We start from the raw sequence: 23,143 nt of genomic DNA on the forward strand, positions 1-23,143 counted from the left end.
GCCTTGATGAAAATTGCTAGAAATAGCTCTAGTTTTGAACAAGTTGCCGGCCAAATATAATCACACGTTGAGGCACAGACCAAGAACAAGATGGCGGCTAACGCTCAGCTTCCGATCTAAAGACATTCACAAGGACTGATTATGCGCCGGTGACATCATCACGGGTTCACTCTATGCTCCGTGTGCAAATTCACGTAATTGTCCTCTTTCTTTTTGCTCACTTGCCACCTGTTTTAGTCAAGACGTAATGGAAAGTGGGGAGCAAACGCAGCTCTCGAGGCCATCGGTCAGTAATTAAGCAGGCAATTTGACAAATGATCCTACAATGACTGAATGTTTTGATGACATTGGTAATAAGTCTGAATCCAACATGACAAATGTTCTCTTTAATGGAGCTTGTCAAATATCATTTTTAAATTCCTTCATGAGGTGAAGTGCCCACGTGGACCCTTTAAAATTTCCCGACAATTTACAAGAGGCTTTCAGCCACTTAAGCAACAAGAAACCAATTAGCAATTGGCATTTTATAAAGCATAGCAGTTAGAAAGCTCTGGCGCACCTTTCCTCTCAATGACCATTTGGAATAGATTGCCATGTTCTAGCTTATAACCTATAACAACAGTGGCTAGAAAGACAATGAAATCGTATTGTTGATAGAATTTGTCCGCGTTTGATACGTGCACTAAATATTGCTTTCTGCTACAAAATAATTGTTGCACATGATGAAGGAAGGCTTTACTTAGGCTATATCACATATTTACATTGCAGATTGATGTGAAAGGGACATTGGACTCTCATAAATAAATGAATAGATAGAAGAGCTTAACCGAGCTGTCATGAAAAAGGCACCCGTGCACCTCATTTCCCGTCCAAAAATCGATTGTGAATGCAAGCAAATATCAACATTTCCAAGTACTCTCAAACGATAAGGCTCCCAGTATGCTTTCAAATGCGGATAATGAAGAAATGGAAAATGGAATCCAAATTGACCCTTGCACAGCATGTTAAGTCCGTTTGTATGGGTACCTGGAGTGACTGTCCCCTTCCTATCAATAAAATAATTTAAGAACACATTAGACTCCTTTAAAAGGGCCCATTTGTCAGAGCAGGTGACTCTTAAAAGACCCTGTGGATTAGAGACGCCCTACGTCAGGTACTTTTAATTCTGCCACACACAATCGATATGACTTAGGCTGCTGCTGTTGTGTTCAGAGGCAATATTAAAAAAAATAAAAAATAAAATGTGTTTCCGGTAAAATACCGCTTGTCACAAATGGAGAGATCATTGTTGATTGAAATATACGAGCTGTTTCTTTGAAAACACATTCACAGTGGCACACTGTTGAAAGGAGGATACAAATGAGTATGCGATATACTCTTACTAAATATTGCAATTGTGCGGGGAGCTGTGTTTTATATGATTCCGATTATTCTAGTTTAGTGTCATTCGTGTCATTGAATTAAAAAAAAGGGAAACAAAGCAACAAAGCCCAAATTGTAAATCAATACAAGTCCAAAATCATAACAGTGAAGCGACCAATAGAAAAGAAAGTGACTCTTAAGCTTATTGCTTATTTGTTTGCTTGCTAATAGGCATGACGTGCTCTTCTGTCTTATGAGTGAAAGCTGATGTGGAAGCCAAGTACATGGTGATTTGGCATGTTAGCTAGTGTGTTGGGGCTAATCAGACAGAGGGGCCACTATAATGGACAGAATGTGGGCAGAATCACAGCTCCAGCCGCCGCAGTAATGCAGCTAATTTCGCCAGTGTCTCAGCCAGCGCATAGACACAAATGGGGTCAAGAAAGGTGCAGGCAGCGTGAAATGAACAGCTGTTGCCGTTCTCACTTCTCAGCGGCCAAGACACCTGTTCTTTGGAAATGCGCAAGAATGTATGGACAAATGAAGGGCAGGACCCATGCATATTGCTTTCAATTTTCACCCAAATATAGGTTACTCGTAGATTGCTTGGGCCTTTTTCCGTAATGGAAAGACAATTGGCTATTTTTAAGATGCCTCTTGTAGGGAAATGAGATCTTGCTGCGTACATGTACGTGCCTTCCAAAAAGAGGGAATATGTCTGCCTATGCATTCATGCAAATATTGGGCTGTTTACTTTCATCAAATCATAGACACCCTTCATTTAGGATGTGGCCGCCACATTTATTATCCATTCCAGAGATGGAATTCAGCTCTCATTTCACTGTATCGTCACTGTCCAATGAAGACTGTCACAGGCACAGTACGAATTTTAGCAGCGACGTATGGATTGTACCATTATTCCTCAAAATGTATCACCAGAAGTGTTCCTAGCCGTTTCATGGTTTGATGTATTGATTTATTAATGGATCATTTGATGACTCATTTCATGTCGATGTACATTTCGACTAGAAATTCCAACCGCTTTTAAGCATTTCAATAAAGAAAACATTTAAAAAAAAAAAAGTGCATCTGAAGTTTTAAAAAATAAATAAAAGGAAATAAAAATAAAAAAACGTATATAAAATGTACGGACATGCGCCTGCCTCAATATGCACAAAAATAACCCAAAACGCAATATTAAAAAAAATATACAGTTCCCAGATGTGATCAATGCAAATAATTGTTGACCGTTTTTCAATGCATCTTTCTAAACATAAGATCGTCAACTGCCACATGAAGTCCCATAATTGTCATATTTCCAGAAAGAAACCCAGCGAGTGAAATGTAGCGGCTTGGATGCATTAAAGCTTCCCCATTAGGAGAAGTCATGGATTAAAGGGTGCTGTGGCTCTGCAGTTTGCCAGTCAATGCTCTTTTGCTCCCCCCCCAATGCTTCCTACTCTGTTCTCTTCCTCCTGAAAGAAGTTGATTTGCCATCAATTGCCGTGGCCATTAATGCACACTCACAAAAGGATGACACATGGCATTATCACCTCAGTCCCTTTCAAATTAGAGCTGAGCGATGCCTGGGCGCAGCTTGTGACTGGTTAACAGTATCAGCTATTTGCCGGGATTGTTCTCTAATACGCAGTGTCTAAAGATTTCATCCGGCATTTCACCATGGAAATAAAGCGCTGCCCACAGGGAAATTGGCCTGATTAATGGAATTATGCTTTGCAGGGGAGTCAATATGAGCAGCAGACACTGGAATGACGATGACTACAGCTGTCTGTCTGTCAACACCAATTAGGACAATTCCTCACACCGCACTCCTACCTATGTATGTTGCTTAGCAGGAAAATGTTCTCATTTTCTTGGGGGAACAAACTTGCAATCCCAGCCACCTCTTTCCCTCATCTGCCCCCATGCAGGCAGGTTTTTTTTTTTTTGACTGCAAAAAAGACCTTCACTCATGATGTTTTCTTTACAAAAGGTCCAAAACGTTTCAAAGTCATGCGGCATTAAAGCTCAATTTTCAATGGTTGTGAAAAAAAGCCCATTGGTATATTAAGAGAGGACTACCGGCTTACTTTTTGTGTCATCTGACACATCCTTTTATTACACGAATCAATCAATCAATCAATCAATCAATCAATCAATCAATCAATGAACGAATCAATCAGTCAATAAATAAATAAATAAATAAATAAATAAATACGTGATCTTGCCAGGTAGCTGTTATTATTACCTTTAGCGATGCCACATTTCAATTCAACTATCATTTGGGGCAAGGCAATTTGGTTGGCACTGATACCACGGAATGTGATAGCTGCACATTTTTTTTCAAATAGTTTGACATCATAGCAGCATTGAAGGGTTTTTGCAATATCCCGAGAAAGAGAATTTTTCAAGCGAATCCTGTTACGAGGCCAAGCGTTTAACATGATTGAAGAGCAAGGCATCCCTCTAGTGGACGTAAGTTGAACTGATTCTGATGAACGGACTTCTTTGCGGTATCATCATCCATCCATCATCCTGAGGCACGTTCGGATGTGAATAGATTCAAATCATAGCACTGGTACAATATTAATAGTGCCGTAGGCCCAATATTAATGTATTCACCTAACTTGATTTTTTTTCATGTTGTAATTTCGAGCAATTTCTAATTATGTTCACATATTTACCAACTAAACTGAATGACATCAGTTTCAAAGGAAAAAGCCACTTTTGAAAATCGAATATAATTGGAAGCAATTAAAATAAAACATGCTTGTCTGTCCATGTAGTAAGGGGATAAGACATCTGTGATGTGCTTCACCCTAAAATCCCTTTGGTCACGCTTCTCTGTCGTAACCTGCTTTACTGCAGATCCGACTGGATTTCTCACTCAGAACCTTCATCCGCTGCTGCCCCCCTCAACCAACCAACCAACCAACCAACCAACCAACCAACCAACCAACCAACCAACCAACCAACCAACCAACCAACCAACCAACCAACCAACCAACCAACCAACCAACCAACCAACCAACCAACCAACCAACCAACCAACCAACCAACCACATGGGCACCCTGACCCTAGGTTTCAAGCTAGGGTTAGGAAACATGGATTTATCTCACAAAAGTGGTCCGCCCGCCGACCAAGTTGTTGACCACAGCCCCAAGCTCCCTTGCCGCTGAAAATGCATTCCCTTGAAATGTTCGTTCCCTTCCAAATCCTGTAATGTGATTACACGGAGCCACAGCGAAAGTCGACCAACACAAGCAGCACCGCTGATTTGATCGGATCGGACGGAGATAAAAGGATACAATAGTTTTTTTTTTTTTTTAAGAAAGATGATGGTGGTGGTGGTGGCCTGAGTCAAAATCCAATATGATTTAGTTTAAAAAATGCCAATTATGCATAGGGAAGACATCATCTTCATTTCGAAAGTAAATACAAATACAACATTTCATTGTTCGTTGCATTTGAATGTGTTGCCCGCATTATGCGCCCCAGTGGTCGCTGGTCAATAGAGGGCGCTAGAGCACTGCTCTTGGCCTGCCCCATAGCCACGGATTCAACTTGATTAAGGGAAAAATGTATTCCTAAAAAACTAAAATAATACGTCATCATATCTATTGGAAAGGTATGTTTGCAAATCCCTGTTCACATATCCCTTCGTGGTTGTGTTCGAACTTAACTCAAGGGGAAGTAGTCCGCTGCTTGATATCATGTGACAAATGTGAGCCATCTTGACACTATTTGAAATGGAAAAACATGATTGAAAAAATATAAATATGTCTTCGGGGAAACGTGCGAATCACACTGCAGTGCGTGTTCAGGTCATACTGCTGCATCAAGCTGCCAACACACATTCAGGAAATGCGGACGAGGTGGAAGCCGCAATTGCCTCATTCAACATTCTTGGTTTTACTTTGGAAAGAAACTCCGGAAGCAGTTTAGCGTTTGAACACCAAATCCAATTGCAGTACAGTTGAAGGAGACTTTGGAGCGTCGTCGCCGCGGCCGCCGCGGTGGATTGCCGACCCAAACAGGAGGACGCGACGCCTACGTGGGAAAAAAAAACACACACACAGAAGACAAACACATTCATAAAGATGACACAGCCAATATATTGGGCTATGCTGGTTGGGATGGCCGTCCTGTTGATAGGGCAAGGTCGGTAACAGTTTTTTCTTTTTTCTCACACTTGTCGCTCGCTCACTAACGCTTTGATTGGATGTCGCAGTAGCCGGCCAGCCGACCGATGGCACCTTCTCGCTCACTTATATACACTTCTCTTTTGTGGAATTAATTGACGCCTATTTGGGAATATTAGCAGACTGGTAGAATGTCAGCGGTTGCTTGGTGATTATTTGGACTCACGATAAAGCTCTTGTCTTGCCAAGGAGGTTCTCGCTGACAACTTAAGTCGTACTTCCTAATCCACACTGACTTCATGGTCAAGTCGTATCAAGTTAAGCCGTAGCAATGGGACTATTTGAATCCGGAGAAGGAGAATTCTGGACCTTCTCATTCTTAGACATGCAGTCAATTGTCAGTTGAGGCAAATGAGCGTCTTGGGGATGAGAAAGGCTTTCTAATCCGCCTTAATCAGTAACCCTTACTCCTTCCTAATGAAGCCATGATCCACTTTTCTGTCGGCATTTTCATCAGCACAAATGCCTCAAGGAAGTCCTCACGGAAGAGCAGAACATGCTCTAGAGGCCCAGGCAGGGCCACAGACGGACCGGTACCAGTCTGTGGATCATCAGCAGACACATTTCCCTCATGGTGTCGGTCTGCTTTCCTTCAGCACCACAAAGCATTGTTTTTATGGCCGCCCGCTGGTGTTGTTTTATTTTCTCGTATTTACCCGCCTCACCTTAAAAGCCAGGCGGTCCGGTCCTTGAGCTGTCGATATTTTTTTTTGCCCAAGTCTTGCGCTTTATTTGCATGTGAAAATGTCACTGAAATAATAACAAGTGGCTGCACAACATTTGTGAACTTACGTATCATTTACTGAGAGCTGGTTTCCATGGATATTCCACCTATGGCCTTGTGGCGACAGTGTCTACGTTTGCCTAACGACTACGCTGACTCAAATGTTGTGGTTGGTGAAAGGCAAATAAAATCCCTCCATTCACCCTTAAATAATCAATTCCGAGCATGATCCATGGGCAGCAGATGGCCGGCCTCCCCACCACGATGGACCTGAGGCAGAAGCCTCCCGTCCGTCTGAGAATGAAAGCACCCATTCATTTCACGTTCCATTCATTAGTGAAAATCATACGGGGCCACAACGAAGCCAAGAAAGGTGAGCCCTGCCCAGCATCCTCTTTTTCATTTATTAGACCTTGGTCTGGGAGGGAAAGTCCATTCTTTTTCATTTCATCCTTTTTTTGCCCTTTTGACATCACGTCGATAGTCGCGGCGATGCACCGGAGGATTAAAACATCCGCAGTGTGGCTCGAAGGTGAATTTGAGTGAAATGATTATCGCCCAGGTAACTGTACATTTATTAGGCCAGAAGGAAATGACTTCATTATTCATTAAGAGCAGAGTTCACTTTAGATTGGGATACTCCTTAGACTTGTTCATCACAAGAAAAGATTGTTTGAGAGGGAGAAAATTGGACATGTTGCTAATTGTCAAAATCATGTGGGGATGAAATGAAAATACCGTTACCATTTAAAATATATCTTTTCTCCACTAGGTGGCATTAGACTACTACTTAATCTACGTCATCTGGCTGCAAAAAAAAAAAAAAGCAAAATACATTGATGTGTTGCAAATACAAACGGCTCCATTGGGACTTGTGTCAGAATGTTACAGGTGCAGGAAAGAAAAGATGTTATGCAACATAAGAATGATTAGCATTTCCATTGGAATGACTGTAAAGTGATGGTGGTGTTGATTGCTGAACGCGTCTATTATTAGCCGAGCGTGACCCTGATGTAGGAAAAGTGAGCACAGTTAGGCAATTATAAAATCCACTCAATGTTCTTTAGAACTACGCTGGCCTCTGGCAATCAAAGAATATGTGAGTGGAAATGGGGAAGTATTTTGCTTGGTGGTGCATGAGGCACAGTCTCTCTCTCTCTCTCTCTCTCTCTCTCTCTCTCTCTCTCTCTCTCTCTCTCTCTCTCTCTCTCTCTCTCTCTCTCTCTCTCTCCCCCCCTCCCTCCTATGGCTCCAGCAGCACAGCACATTTCCTGTCCTGCTCCATCTTTCCAGTTGTCTCTGCTTTCATGATCCCAGCGCTGGTCCTTCAGCTCGTCGGTGATCGTTAGAGCAAAACCGCAAAGAATGGATTTAATGGCAAGATTGGCTCGATACAATAAATGCAGCAGTGCAGGGAAAGAAAAAGCTAGATCATGGACTGGCGTCAGACTCGGTCTGTCTGTCTGTCTGTCTGTCTGTCTGTCTCTGTCTGTCTGTCTGACTTTCCCACCTTCACACGGTTTATGCTGATTGATGTTCAATTCATTCCCTCCGCTAAGTGCCGTAAAGTGTCAGTGGGTAGTCATTGAGATGTTATTGCTTTTTGCCCTCACTCAGTTGAACAATTAAGGCGCACAGTTTGACTAGAACTCACCCCAGCCTGGCTGATGCAAAATAGCAGAAAAAGTTTCAAATGCCCCCTGCTAAAACTTTGTTTTTATTGTGGCTGGCTCTCCGCTGAAAAAAGAAAGTAAGGAGCTAAATATGAAGAGCACAATGCCCCAACTTCCCCTGGGTGACCAAAGTAAATATGGTGGCACCATATTGAGGTAATAAATCGTGTCACTCTACCAAGTTGTTTTTATTTTCTTTCTTTTATTCCGGCCGGCCGGCCGGCAGACAAGATGAGTGATGATGTCTCATCATCAGCTTTGGCATCATTGCCTTACTCCATCTTCCCGCTGGCAGTCGATTTGCAGCCACCGAAGTGTGAAGCTCTATAATGACGGCTTATTGACCCGTTTGCTGTTTGAGGCAGGAAAGGATTGTTCCTCTTTTTCTCCCAATATTTGTCCGCTGTGGGCAGTGGGACTAAACTTCATTGTTTGACGCCTCGGGAAACAAATTGAAAGCTTCATGGGATCCTCCGTTTTTAGGATTTCATTTGAGAAAAACACCAAATAATGTATTTGATTGGAACATTTTCTCTTTTATTCATGAATGATTTCATTGGATCAAAACACTTCAACTAAATAGTGGAACAATGTATTTGATTGAAACATGCGCCATGGTGGCCATTTTCTCCTTTTTTTTCATTGATGATTTCATTGGATTAAAACACTTCAAGGAAATCTTGCAACAATGTATTTGATTGAAACGCGCCATGTTGGCCATTTTCTCTTTTTTTTTTTCCATTGATGATTTCATGAGATAGAAACCCTTCAACTGAATATGCTAACAATGTATTGGATTGAAACATGGCGGCCATTTTCCATCAAAACAATCCACAGAGACATAACAATCTGGCCTTTCAGTAAGAAGCCATTTGATACGACTGAGCCAATGAGTGTGCGGATTCCCTAAACGAAAGAAGTTCCTCCCATCCAACAGATCTATGGGCCGGGGACGTGTCAATCTGTCAACCAGAGAGAGAGTCCATTCTATTGCCTGTGCTGAAATTGAATTTGCCTCTGGTGCCAACGGCATATCAAATGTCATGGCTTGTGCTCAGATGCACCATTTTTGTCTTTTTGGACAGTATATACAAAGAAAAGACAGATTGCCAACTGTTCAATTTTCTTTGAATATGTAAGTAAGTCAGCTGGGACCCAAATTAGAACAAGCAGTGTTGAAAAACTATCGCTATAAATCTCTCTGCATGAGCGTTTGATACTTATAGGGCACATACAAAAGGGCTTAGCGCTTTTCAAGTCAGCCTTCTGAGTAGAATTGTAGCAAACCTCATCCTAAATAGTGGTTGAATAACAATGTCAAATTGGAACAACGTCCTGGGTGGATCCAATTTTCAACACAGCAGTTGGAATGACGTTTACAAATCACGTTGGAATTCATTTCTTCACTATTAAGTGTGCTTAGTGAGACAGGTTGAAATAATAATCATTGATGGCTATACGTGGCTGCAATCTGTTGCTATTCTTAAAAAACAAAGTCCAGCTGGATCTGTGAGCCACAACTAAATGACAAGATTTGGATTAAGACCAATGAACAGGAGGCGGGCTGTAATAATCTCTTGTTCAGTGGGTCAACATGGACTCTTTGTTCACATGGGATCTAATGTGGGTGATTTTTTGCAAGTGCACGGCCCTTCTCTGTCTGAGGGCTTTGCTTCTTGTGCCCGCAGGCTTGCCCGCCGTCCGCAGTCAAGGCTATTCTCAATATGACAAACGTTTTATGGACAATATTACCGTCAGACAAGGAGAAACACTAACTCTCAGGTAAGTCAGCGCACTTCCAAATCGCAAAGAAATCAATCCGACATATTCTTTTATGAAGCTTTTTTCCAAAAGTGCTTTTGTAACTACAGCAGACAGAGATATGCGAGAATAAATGAAGATACCAGTGCAGGGGGCTGGAGCTTGCTTTTACGGATTGAAAAAAAAAAAAAAAAAAAGTTGTTATTGCACTGCCAATAGATCAGCAATTCTACTTTGTAGAAGAGATCGGTGACCTTTTCCCTCCTCTGTGCTTTCGGAGGCTTACGAGAGAGACACGGAGGAGGAGGAGGAGGAGGGATTTATGCCGCATTCAAATACCGTCGGTCGGGAAACTCGAACGTCGTTTTATGAAATGTAAAGGCTACCGTGTCAGTTTGTCTGGCATTTCTGTCTCGTCATCTGACCGTTAAATCATCCTGCGTGGACATTTAACCATTTGTTAAATGTGATTCACCACATCAACAATGGAATCATACTATGTATATCAAGTGATATATATTTGTGGTGGATGCGGCTGCTATTTTTCCACCTTGCGTAGGTGTGCACAGGGGGAAATTGTCACACACACGGCATGGCTAAACGGCTCCAGTATACTATATGCCGGAGATGAAAAATGGTCCGTGGATCCCAGGGTGAGCCTGGTGACACTTAATCAAGAGGAGTTTACCATCAAGATTGAAAATGTGGACGTGACAGATGAGGGCCAGTACGTCTGTGCCGTCCAGACCAGCAGGCAACCTACAACCAACGTTGTGCACGTCCTTGTTCAAGGTAACAAAAGAAAGTCACAATGAGCACATGCGCCAAGAATTTGACTACAGCTCAGCTCCTCTTTGAACTTCCACAGTGCCACCGAAAATCCTCAATCTATCAAGAGACATGGTGGTGAACGAAGGCTCCGACGTCAGCGTGCTGTGCCGAGCCGATGGGAAACCGGAACCTTCCGTTAGCTGGAAACTCATCTCACCTTCAGGTATACGTGCAAATGTTCATTTGAGTGCAAAGCAATACAGCTGAACAATGTCGCCGCGTGTAGCCGAGCGGGAAACAAACAGCGAGTACCTGGAAATTGCGTCCATCGGCAGACGCAGAGCGGGAACGTACCAATGCAGAGCTGTCAACGACATCGGCGCGGATACCCAAACGCTAGACATCACCGTCAACTGTGAGTGGGGAAAAGAAAATCCATGCTTTTGCTCTCAGCAGCAGACCATGAGTGCCTTTGGTTTCAGATGCTCCCACTGTGTCTGAGGGAAGAGATATTGGCGTTGGACTGGGACAAAGAGGCGTGCTGGAGTGTGAGGCTGATGCCGTGCCTGAAGCTGACTTTGAATGGTTTAAAAATGACAGAAGGTATTGGAAGGCCACCAACGGCAGCAGGATGTTGCTTCAAAAGCCAATTGGAAGTTTGTTTTTTTGAACCGTCAGATTCCTCAACGGCTTGGATGGCATGGAGATAGTAAACACTGGCTCGCTCTCCAAACTGACATTTTGGAATGTTTCCGACGGTGACTATGGCAATTACACCTGTGTTGCCGTCAACAAACTTGGCAGTTCAAATACTAATTTTATGATGTATGGTAAGTCTATGAATTTCCAATCGCTTGACCCAACAGATAACGTTTTAAAATCTCTTTCCTTTTCTTCCTAAAATGTTATTTTTCCTTGAGTCCCCTTCAAATGAGCTCCTGACTGTTTTTTTGTTGTTGTAATATTACACAAATTATGGATCCCATTGAGACTGGAGCAAAATCATCTCAGGAAAAAACCCCCATTAATAATATCATATGAATCATTTATTTGAAGAAATGTGCAATTGACCAGATGCAGCATCAATTGAAGAAAGGACCATCACATTGACTGATGTAGTCCTCGTATCTTAGCAACTCAAATTTGATGTCTTTGTTTCCCACGTGTTACTGTGTTTGATTTCTTCCCTCTTTGTAGTGGCAATTGAACCCACTAGCTCAACACTATTGCAAGGTTAGTATTGGATGGACACGGATGTGGCATTGTCCTTACAGCATCCTGCCATTTTCACTCATCTCACTTCCACGTCCTATTTGTGCAAATGATCAGTGTCAGCCCTTCTTGGTCTGAATGCCTTTTATCTTTCTTTTCATTTTTGCATGCTTTAAGTATCATTTGAATGATGTTCAAAGCACCATGTTCTGTGTTCAGTTCAGGATGGCAGCGGATCGGCATTGGGCGTGCACCTAGACACCTATCTCCTCTCCATGGTGTTTCTGCTCTTTCTGCTCAAACTTTGAAGAATGGATTTCACAAAGATACCTACGTACGTTTATTGGATACATATTTTCCTTTGAATTTGCAAAGTTGCACAGTTAATACACGTGATATCAATGTTCCATTTTGTTTCATTTTAGGTTGGCACAATTGAATTGGATTTTCTCCTAACTTTCAGAAGAATATTTGATGATACTCCAAATGACTGTGAATTAGATACATTGAATCATTTTTTTGTTGAAAATGAATCCTAAATACCTCAAGGTCAGCTGGAGAAGAAAAGTGAAATGGATTTAGCTTAGCCAGGAGTTGAAAATGCTTTCTTTTTTTTGTAAAATAATTTCATTGTATTTATTTATTTTTGAAAGTGGGGTTCAACATTTCAGTTGGAAATACAAAGTTGTATTTATATCGGCAAATATTTTTGGTTTTGCCAAGTCTTTGTTGTTCCTTTTGTTTTTACTAACAAGGATGTTTGCGGATGAAAATGGTGGAAAGCTCATTTCATCTCATTCAGCTCATCGATAAAGATGTCATTCAAGATAGAAAGAGACTGCTGGTATTTTTGGCTTTCAACTGTTGGAACACTAGACAACAATCATCACCCCTTACATACGAATGGATATGTTTGCTAATATGTACATTTTTAATTGAACTCAGTTATAAAAGGCTCTTTTTCATTCAACATTCCATGACTAAATATATCGTCTTGGTTATTTCTATAGCTACATTTGAAATGAAAATGTATTTTCTTCTCCTTCCAAGGCCGCTCGCGTTTGAGGCCGAATCACGTCACTTCCGGCGCATCCGGCCTTGAAACTGGCCTTTGTTTCCACGGCGACGGCGGCTTTATTTCTTATGATTCCTTTTTTCAATATTTACTTTGGAAGTCAGAACATACAAACACACTCTGTCCTAACCAGTGTTGGCCCAATCACTTCCAAAATGTAATTGGTTACAGTTACGTACTAGTTACCTTTCCATTCCTAGGGAAAGTCATTTTTGCATTGCTTTCTCAAAAACATTCAATCCAGTTGCATCCACCAATACTTTGTTTAACTTATTATTTATTGAACAACAATGTAAAATCAACATAAAATAAACAATAAAGTGTCACACTGCTTACTTTTTCATTTTTAAAGAAAAAAAAAGGTGCACAGAATGGCCGACAATTGGCTATATGCTAACGTAAACAGTACAGTCGACTGAAAAACGAACGAAACGACGTGATTGATGATGATGGTCGATCATATGACCATACATAATACAACTTGAGTTAATGCCAAAGCTAGTCGTCATTTAATGGCAAAAAAATTGACATCATACTTCTCATCAACACTATCTGAGATAAAAGGGGTCAGACCCATCGCTCACTTTGTAGGCTTTTGGATCTTCATGTCCAGTCGCAGTCTGGAGATTCACCGACACGACGAGCATATATCATCATCATCATCATCATGGTTGTCACAAGGAAAGCATTCCCACACACACACATCAGTCTCTTTGCTGTTGTTTTGTAATCGACACGTTACTCAATTTAAAGTGCACATGAGTTAACTGGACAACATCATATAACATGACTTCATAAATCACTTGTGCTGTACAATCTCATCAAATCAAATCAAATTCTTACCCAAGGCAAAAAAGGTGCTGTATTAAAATGCACCCAAATAAAGATCTACATCCAGATTGAAGTCCTAAGACACTCATCCATTCAAGTTTCCAAATCCACCTACATTCGTTGAAGATGACTGAAATCTTGTTTCTATCTTAAAGCCAGCAAATCAAATCTGAAAGTGCATATACAGTATCCCTTGTTTTGTTTTGCAATCTCTTCTCAATAACCTTGCCAGGATAATGACAGGTGAACAAACAACACTATTTGTCCCTTCTCTCAAAGAATAGAGGTGAAATGTATTTCTTCCACTATTTACGTATGTACTAACAATACTCATTCAAGATTACTATTTGTACACACAAGGCATTTTATTGACTGCAATTTTTCAATACCATACAGAATACGGGAAACACTGCTTGTTCAAAAATTCCCATACTGGTTGTTTTCTTGGTGGGTCTACAAAAAAAACATACTGTAATTCACATGGATAAAATGGATTCAATTCAAACTTTCATTGAAATTTCTTTCGAGCTTCTTTTGCGGATTGCATAAGTGAGTTGTGACTGACAAGTAAAAGAAGGACCTCATGTAGAAAATACACACACTGAGCACAATCATACAAACTGAGCGCATTTGCAGTACGTGTTCAATTCACACCCCAGCCAGCAGAGAGGGAAAAAAAAAAAAATTAATAAAAAAAAAAAGCTCATCAGTGCTTTTGTATGAATATGCAATGAAACTGCTGTGACACAAAGGGCAGTCTTTCTGTTTTATATCCTATACATAAACAAACAAACCAAATTATAACATGTTTCTCTTCTGTACAAGTCTATACATTTTTCTACACATTAATGTCAATACAATTTAGATGCATTATGTAGTAGGACTTGCCTGAGAATTCATTGTGTACTGTTTATTTTTTTTTTTTTTACTGCTTATCATGAAGTGTCATATTCTACTTTGCATATACTTAACTGTAAAAATACAGTCAGATTAAACTCAACAATCAATTTCCCTTTTATCGTTTACTTAAAAAAAGTTCAATTGTGTTGTACACGTAGACATTACACAATAATAATAATAATAATAATCAGAATGTGCACTCCAATATTGGGCAAGAAACAGTCAACCATCAACAGTTACATTTAATATTTTAATTTTTTTTTTTTCCACATACAAAAGTTTGGGGGATACACAAACTCAGGACCTTAACAGCATTAAATTAGTATGCACAATTGCGATTTTTTTCCCCCTTTCGTTCAGTTGAAGGCGCACATTGAAGCGGTTGACTCCGATGGCGACTAAAGAAATTGGATTGAGAAAAACTCAAAAGAAATAATAAACCACTGGTGCCTCTTGATTTTTTTTGTTGTTGTTCAATTGACATGACAACAGTCTGTTTTTTTCGACTTGTAATTTGTTCCAGTGGAACGTCAGAACTTCAGCAGCAGGTAGAGGAAGGTCATCAGCAGCAAGTTGCATAAGGAGAGTTGGGGCAAAGTAGCTGCCCTGTTGACATCATGCATTGCGCCAGCGCCAGGTCCTGATGGGCGAGGTGTAACTTGTGTAAAAAGTCACCTTAAACCTTGGGGACAGTCAGGCTGGAAGGGGCATATTTATAATATCCTACATCATTTCTAACAATATCTTGATACAATTCTAGAAAAATAGAGAATTACATGTCAGGGCCCCTTTCAATTTCTTCCAAGACTTAACCATCCTGATGAATTGAATCATTGGAGGAGGCAAACATCTCCAACGTGCAGGAGAGCGACACTCATACGCATGCCATTCAAAGAAATAGCAAATAGGAATGAATGAAATCAACTCACCATAAAGGATAATGCTGGCATTAGTGTTCCCCATGGTGTTCATGGCAACACAGGTATAGTTCCCATAGTCTTCTTCGGAAACATTGAAGAAGATGAGCATGGATTGTTTGCCTTGATTCTCGATTTTGATTCCATTTATTCCATTGAAAATCCTGAAAGAAAGACGGGAGCAACATTTTCCTAAAAAAGCAACGCCAAAGTGAGCCGTGGCCAAATTGCCAATGCAGCTCCACTCGCCTGCGATCTTCTTTGTACCACTCAAAATCTGCTCGAGGGACAGCAGAGGCTTCACACTGAAGAACTCCTTTTTGTCCAACTGCTGTGCCCGTAGCCCTTGCCTTAGAAATTAAGGGGGGATCTAGATGACACATGCAAAAATCCATCAACTGCATCGTGACGTGAATGATGCTAATTTGCATAGAATCAATTGTGTCAATATGCGGAATAATCTGCTGCTGCTGCTTACAGTTGACTGCAACCTGTACCGTCCTAACATCAGGGGCGGAAATGTCGTTTGAAGCGATGCACTCGTATGATCCGGATCGATCTTTGGTGATGGCGGCCAGCTCCAGATACTCTCCTTCTGTTACAAATGTGTGAGTGCCTGGAAAAGGGAGAGAAAAAAAAGACATCTACTGACCTTGACCATCAAAAAAGAGATATAGTTAAAGATCCACACAGATTCAGGCCATGGAAAATGCTTCTTCAATAGAATATGATCAGGACAGTTATCAGGCGGACGTCCACAGAACCTGCTGATGAGACAGCGCTCCCAATCATACTCCAATCATATAAGTAGGAAAAGAAACATCAAGTTTGTTTTTCTTAAGCTAGGTGTAATGTTGTTGCTAGGTTACTGTAAGATATTTCCCCTGTTACCATGGTATCTTACACGCCGAATAGAATAGGTGCCTGCAAAGGCCAGCCATTGTCGAAGAAAGCCCATCCAAATGAAGCCAAGAACAATTGGTGAGATTTTCCAATCATCACATCTGTTTTGTTCGATGACCACATCCTCACTTGGACATAACAACGGGATGCAAATCCTTCCAGAAATTCATCAAGTCATAAATAAGTGGCTTAGGTGTGTGGCTTCAGCCTGATAATTCCACTTGATGATAATTAATAACGAGCCACTAGCGACGCGTCGAGGCGTAGCATCTGCGGCACCCTTGTGGCATTTTCATTTTGCCTGCGTGAAGATGCCGCTTACACATGTGACTAACGTGATGTGAAGTGGGAATACAAATTGTTTTCAAGCTTGGACGGGTGCTTGGGATGCCTTCATAATACACCTTGTCAAATCAACTCAACTGGCGCCTTTGGAATGATTTCATGTCGGATCCAGTTGGCCGGCAGCGGCCATTAAGTGTAGCTTTAGGGACAACGGAACAAATGATTGCACACGTCATTCCGACTTTATGGATCAAATGTGAATATTGACTTCATGGGAATACTTCTTATTGTAGTGTGCGCCTCTGAATTTGAAAACGCATTCCCATTTACAAACATTGTCCTAATCACAGAGTTAAAAATGTCTCTGTGTAGATCTCAGGCTCCGAAATTGCTTTCTTCTCAAAGAGCCTGTTCACTGGCAACAAAGAAGACCCCCCCCCTCTTCCTGGCCCATTGTATAACATTTTGACAGAATGGGGGCAGTGCTTTTTTGATATATTGTGATAGTAAAAATTGCTTTCTCAGCACAGCAGAACAAATCAAATCATGTAAAATGATAACAGTAGCACAATATACTCCGTTTTTATCAAGGGGAAAAAAAATCGTACTGACTTACTGTGAACTATCTATTTTTTTTGCATTGAATACATCATTTGGGTCGAATGAAAACGTAGATGCGGATGAGAACACGAGCACTGATGAGCATGTGTAGCAGCAAAATGAAGTGACATATGCACAATTCCTTTGTGATCTCATTGAATAAATAGATTGGCTGACATCGGCCAGAGTGACCACCGCTTCCTTCCGTCGTCACATTCACGTCTTCATTCAATTTAGAATGGCATCCTTAAACTCAAAGTAGCATACAGAAATGATACAAAGCTGGCCAGTGTGGATAATGACAACACGGATAAAGAAAGAATTGATGTTGGAAGCACATCATCAGCTCAATTCGCAGCTGACAGACAAATTTAGAAGAGCACAAATCCTTTTTTAGCTCAACTTCAGGGTTGGAAGGTCTAAACAAAATAGAGCGGCCGAGTTTGCCAGCCAAATGAAGATTGATTAGACCTGAACGCACCGAGGCTGCATTTTGGAAAGCTTTGGGGAACGGACGTCGGGCTACGCAAGGTCTCGTCCGCAACGTTAGAAGTAAGATTTATTGTCATTCTTCATTTCTTTCTTCTTATCTGCATATATTGGAAGACAAAGGCAATCTTACCTCTTGGGGAGTGATGCCTCCATTTGATGCCGGCCTCTGGTCGACCCGTGGCCAAGCACACCAGGTTGACGTTGCTGCCCTCGTTGACTGTGACGTCCTTTGATATATTGGTGATCCTGGCAGGTACTGACAAGAACAATTAGACTTTGTGATTGACGGCCGGTTTGGGAGTCAATTAGCCGCCATTTGATGACAAATTCAGCGGCTCGTCGTATTACACACGACTGACTTGCTTCATTAGCAAAATGCTCTTTTGACAAGCATGCACAAATGTCATCTTGACAACTAATTGTTACTATATTTAAATTGGACGATTTCATGTGATTGAGCTGCTTGAGCTGACATTACTCTATATTGACTGAATGCATCATTTATTATACGCAAATTAAATTGCGCATGACCAAAAAAAAAAAAAAAAACGCCCTAACGTTTTCGGTTTGCGACAAGTAGGGCCTGACTCGCATGGTTTTTGAGTCGTCACCAATTCCGATATCTGCCAGATACACATTATTAAGCATATGACCTTTGCTATTCAATTCTCAAAGAGCTATTTTTAAACAGCAATCATATCTCACCTATTAACATTTTCACAACATTTTTGAGAACCTCAAGAAAGCCAAGAGTGAAAAAATGCACCCATTTATTGGCTAACCTAACACACCACAAATACAAAAGATGTCTTTGGGGCGGACACGAGGAAAATCCAAGCAGTCTAGAAGAAACACGCAAAGCCATTTCAAACAGCTGTTTGGTCACGTATAAATGATATTATCAATAATGCAGGCAGGTCACTGATTAGCCCCCCCCCCCCCAAGCAAGCAGACACTAGGAGTGGGAGTGTTTCCATTTCCATTCCAGTCTAGTGACAGGGAGCTGAAGATGGAGAGGCCAAAAAGAAATCTCTCAGGGGCACAAAAAACAACAAAAAAAGAAAGGGAGAAGGTGACAGACAGATTTTGCCAGGATGAATGAAAAAGAGCTTTTCAAAGTGCTTGAAAGAAAGTGGGTAAGTTTAGTCACATTCCATTTGAAAGAAAAACTCTTTTACCTTGAACAATGAGATGCACTTTTATGGATTTTGGTTTCTTATTGGAGAGGAAGGAGCAGACGTAGGGTCCCTCGTCATGTATGTCAACATTTTGGATCTGGATGCTGTATTCCGTCACGGCTGTATTTTCCAACAGAGTGACGCGAGGGTCCAGAGACCATCGATCTTTTCCGGCAAAAAGAATGGTGGTGCGATTCAGCCACGCCACCTTTGACACTTTACTGTCCAGACTGCATCTGGAAAAAAACAAATCAAGTCATTAGCAAAAGTCAAGTGCAGACCAAGAGTCCATCAAGTCTCCATCTTTTATTCATCTAGAGCCATTTCCAAAAAGGCCTCAATGATGATTGAAAAAAGACAACAAATCCCACACACACTCTTCCAGACTCACGGCCAAAGCAGCGATACAAATCATCTCGCGGCCTTCAATGGAACGGGGCGGCGTGGCTCAATGGTAGAGTGCTCACTCAGCTCCTACCTAACCCAGGGGTCAGCCATTGCAACCATGTCAAAGTGTCCTCCAGCAAGATCGTGTCATCAGTGGCTGAATGAAGTGCTCCATAGCATTTATTGTACCACATTGAACCGATAGGATGACTTGTGAAAAGAAATCAAAACTACATTGACAGTGTCGTAAGTGCAAAAGGATGAAGCTTAAAAAGACCCCCCAAAAAAAAAATTCCCCAGTGGTCAGTCGTGTCCCCAGCGTCAGGGAAGCGCCGCAAGGCTTCGGCGTATGACCGCGATGTGCCGTCGGCTCCCGGAGTGGCCCAAAGGATGAAACTGAGCTCTCCGTTGAGAACAAAAGAGTCCAGTGTCCAGCTTGCTCGATTTGCGAGGAACTACTTGTACGTATGTGTGGGCACGTAAGCGGAGGGAGATGAAGAAAAAAAAATCTAATAAAAAGCAAACACAAAATCCATGCACCGAATTTGAACCCACGACCTTTGCACTGTGGGACACACATGCATGAGAATAATGCAAGACTTGTAATAATTGGATCTTTTTAGCAAAGTCTGGAAATCATTTCACACCCAACCCCTGCCTGCCTGCCTGCCTGCCTGCACCATGTGTGACAGACTAACAAGATGTCTGAAACAGAAGGCACTCAGGAATCCAAATTGACAATTTGTCTGGGGCAGCGATAGCCAGATTCATATGATATAGCTGTCAATCACGCCACACAATGACTTTTTATCAATCTGAATGGGCAGAATCTGATAACGTGCAGAAAATCCTGGCTGCAGGCTACCAGGAATCCAAAGTCATGATTTGTTCAAGCATTGTGGAAAAGTCATCCAATGAAATGGATGGACAGGGACATGAAGAAACCTCCACACGGGAATGAAATACACCTTACAATATGGTATGAATACATCATTGAAAACAAGTAGGCTGTTCATCATTTTGCACATTGGGAAGGTGTTAGCAGCGAGCGCAACAACATTGGATGTTTTCTCGTCAGCTTCTTGGACTGCTTCCAGTGTTTCAGCAGATGCTTCTTTAAAATTTCACACACATCTGCTGCTAATTTGTAATGAAAAAACATCACTTTGTCCACATTCATCCGTAAATTAGCCATCCGTTAAAATAATGAAAAGGACTCTTTTCAATTAAGGGCGAACCAAACCCGGAGAATGTTTAAATACAAATACTTGTCACAGTATGAATTCATTTTGTGTTTAGGTAGGGCTGGCTGAAAAGGTCACAATTCATTTTTTCACATCATTGGATCTCAATAATTATGATGTTTTTTAATCTGTTTCCAAATAGCTAGCCTGTTTTCAAATATCTGCACTGAAAACTGACGAAAACACAAATCACTTCAACATATCAAATTGTACGCGCCCTCTAGCGGCCAGCGAGAAATACCGCGTGTTAATACACTGGTATCAAAATGTCCAAATAATGCATATATCGACTTTGCGGATTTCTGTTTTTGGCGGAGGGTTGTGGAATGCAAAAACCAGGCCACAAATAAAGCTCAGCTTGACTTTGGGTGGCATTTTTTCTTGTTGCTTGCTTTCTAAGAGAAGCCTCAGGGTGTTGTGACCACACTGCATGGGATTTGGAACCTTGATTTCATGAAGGCCTTTTCACATTGCACTTGGCAACATGCACCATGCTGCTGACAAAGCCATTCATTATGTATAGCCTGTGCTGTGCTGTGCTGGGAGGGCGCAAGGATGGAACACCATGTCAATGTGGGTGCTTGCTCCAAACGTTCCAAAAAATCTTACGTTGTTGTCAGGAAGTAGGAGAGAAAGAGAGAGGCTGCATGGCATGGCATGGCATGGCATGGCATGGCATGCCACGGCATGGCACGGCATGGCACGGCAGAGTGCTATCAGCAATGGAGTGGGGGAAATCCTCACTCCCTCCCACTTCCAAATATGGACAAGCTGTCAGAATGTCATTTTACCTGGATTTCAATGCAATAATGCCTTTGAGTTCATAAGACAACTTTTATGCTCCAAGAGGTCGCCATGTCAAAGTTGCACTAACTTTAGGGGACACTGCAGTGTTGACATACAGTAGCCTTAGTCAAGGTAGAAGAGAAACAGCTAGTCAACAGTGTTAGCACAAAACGTTCAGGCAAACTCAATATCGTTTTTAATTCCCCTCCCCTCAATGATCCCCTCAAACAAGGTTATGTAGACCACAAACAAGCATATTTAAGCAGGCAGGCAGGCAGGGGCGTGTTGACCTTTCATATCCACTGCATTTAGCGTCGGTCATTCTTCTTTTTTCCCCCCAACACAACAGAACACCACACGAAAACAACGCCTTAACGGGTTTATTGATTCCTTATACTGAGAGCAAAAGTCCATCTGGCCAATTTCAAACAAATACACCAAGCCAAAAGAAATTGCTGTGATTTGAACAAAAGATAGCACTAATAATATCCAATGGAAAAGCATGACAACACCTTCAAAGTGGATCTTTTTTCCAAAGTCCCTAACGCCTTGCCTAATCAAACGGCCCCTTTTCAATGAAAGGATTGGCCTGCCTGCCTACCTTGATATCACACGCACAAATCGATCTCAAGACCGACCACCCGTGCTGCTGCTGCTGCTGCTGCTGTTGGTGCTGATGCTGCTTAGGCTTTCTCAGCTCCTTGCATCCTCACCAAGCAAGACAATAACCAAGCGATCAATAACATTCAAGGGCAATGAACAAGGGAGGCTGACTTGTGTCCTTTGTCCGTGAACTTCCTTGCCAGTGATGCATGCAGAGCGTAAAACACCTATGTCGCATTCGTGTACGTTATGAATATCGTTTATATCTGCATGGAAGTGGCGTCATAGCTAACGCGTGCACGGTGTGGCTGGCTGCCTGGCTGGCTGGATGGATGGCCGCCTGCCCGCCTGGCTGCCTGGATGGCTGCACATGACAGACGGAAAGACAGCGGCTGTCCACGACAAGCAATGGAAGAAAAGAGACGCCACGCCACGCCACTCACTTTAACACGGCGCTGTCCCCTTGTCGCACGCTAATGTTGTCCATGAATGGAGAATCGGCGCTTCTGAGCGCAACTCCTGCAGGTACGAGGAATAACAATTGAAGTCCGAGCACGACGAGGCATTTCCCAGTCGCCGTCAAAGAGCCACAAATGCCCATCTTTTCCAGCACAACTCGAAACCTACTCCTTTCTTTTTTTTTTTTTTTTTTTTGGCGTCTTTAGCGCTGCGGTCGGTCCGCAAATTCCACTCGACAAATAAGATGCCTGCTAGAATTGGCGTCGGAGCTTCTCTCTCTCTCTCTCTCTCTCTCTCTCTCTCTCTCTCTCTCTCTCTCTCTCTCTCTCTCGCTCTCGCTCGCTCCAAGTAAACAGGCTTGTTATGAAACACCCGTGAGTCTATGTGTGAAGGAGAAAGAGCGTCAGCTGCTCGAGGAAACCGATTCCCGAGGTCGGACGAAGACAAGACAGAACAAGACAAGAGAGGAGAGGAAAGACAGCAGCGCGTCCTCAGCTTGAAATTGTCAAATGGATGCTCTTCCAAAGATGCATCCTCTTCCTCTTGTGGACTGAATGCGTGATGGCGTCAAAGGCAAGATAGGGTTTTGATTTTGGAATAAACAGGGAGCACCCCAAAGGCTATGTGGGAGCTTGCAATTCCTTCCCATTGTGGAAGTGTATTCCCAGTAAACACGGATCTCACTCCCAAAATCCATTCGTGATGCTAATGACAATTTGGATGGCATTTGAACTTGGGAGTTTCCTTCCCAATCAAAACAAGTAGTCAATGAATGAC

General features: G+C 42.0%; 2 protein-coding genes across 4 annotated transcripts; one reads left to right on the forward strand and one right to left on the reverse strand.

Annotated features, from left to right (window-relative positions):
* Positions 1-5,371: 5,371 nt before the first annotated feature.
* Positions 5,372-13,107, forward strand: ntm (neurotrimin). Of its 3 annotated transcripts, none has more exons than XM_085936235.1 (10): positions 5,372-5,524; positions 9,651-9,744; positions 10,283-10,515; positions 10,592-10,717; positions 10,781-10,909; positions 10,977-11,097; positions 11,173-11,324; positions 11,692-11,727; positions 11,926-12,040; positions 12,132-13,107. In XM_085936235.1, the coding sequence occupies exons 1-9, from the start codon at positions 5,464-5,466 to the stop codon at positions 12,012-12,014; spliced, it is 1,041 nt and encodes a 346-aa protein (XP_085792361.1). In that variant the 5' UTR covers positions 5,372-5,463; the 3' UTR covers positions 12,015-12,040; positions 12,132-13,107. The 3 variants fall into 3 exon arrangements, with proteins under 3 accessions (XP_085792361.1, XP_085792358.1, XP_085792359.1); XM_085936232.1 differs by lacking the exon at positions 5,372-5,524 and adding an exon at positions 6,460-6,662; XM_085936233.1 differs by lacking the exons at positions 5,372-5,524; positions 11,692-11,727 and adding an exon at positions 6,460-6,662.
* A 1,452-nt stretch (positions 13,108-14,559) lies between these two features.
* opcml (opioid binding protein/cell adhesion molecule-like) lies at positions 14,560-22,630 on the reverse strand. Its single transcript, XM_085936236.1, has 7 exons — positions 22,351-22,630; positions 18,888-19,123; positions 17,840-17,965; positions 15,908-16,045; positions 15,679-15,799; positions 15,442-15,593; positions 14,560-15,152 (listed from the first exon to the last, which is right to left on the reverse strand). Exons 1-7 carry the CDS (start codon positions 22,506-22,508, stop codon positions 15,043-15,045), a joined length of 1,041 nt encoding a protein of 346 aa, XP_085792362.1. The 5' UTR covers positions 22,509-22,630; the 3' UTR covers positions 14,560-15,042.
* Positions 22,631-23,143: the final 513 nt, after the last annotated feature.

Source organism: Syngnathus leptorhynchus, chromosome 17 (genome assembly GCF_054491065.1).
Source record: "Syngnathus leptorhynchus isolate UIUO chromosome 17, UIUO_Slep, whole genome shotgun sequence".
Taxonomy (NCBI): Eukaryota; Metazoa; Chordata; class Actinopteri; order Syngnathiformes; family Syngnathidae; genus Syngnathus; species Syngnathus leptorhynchus.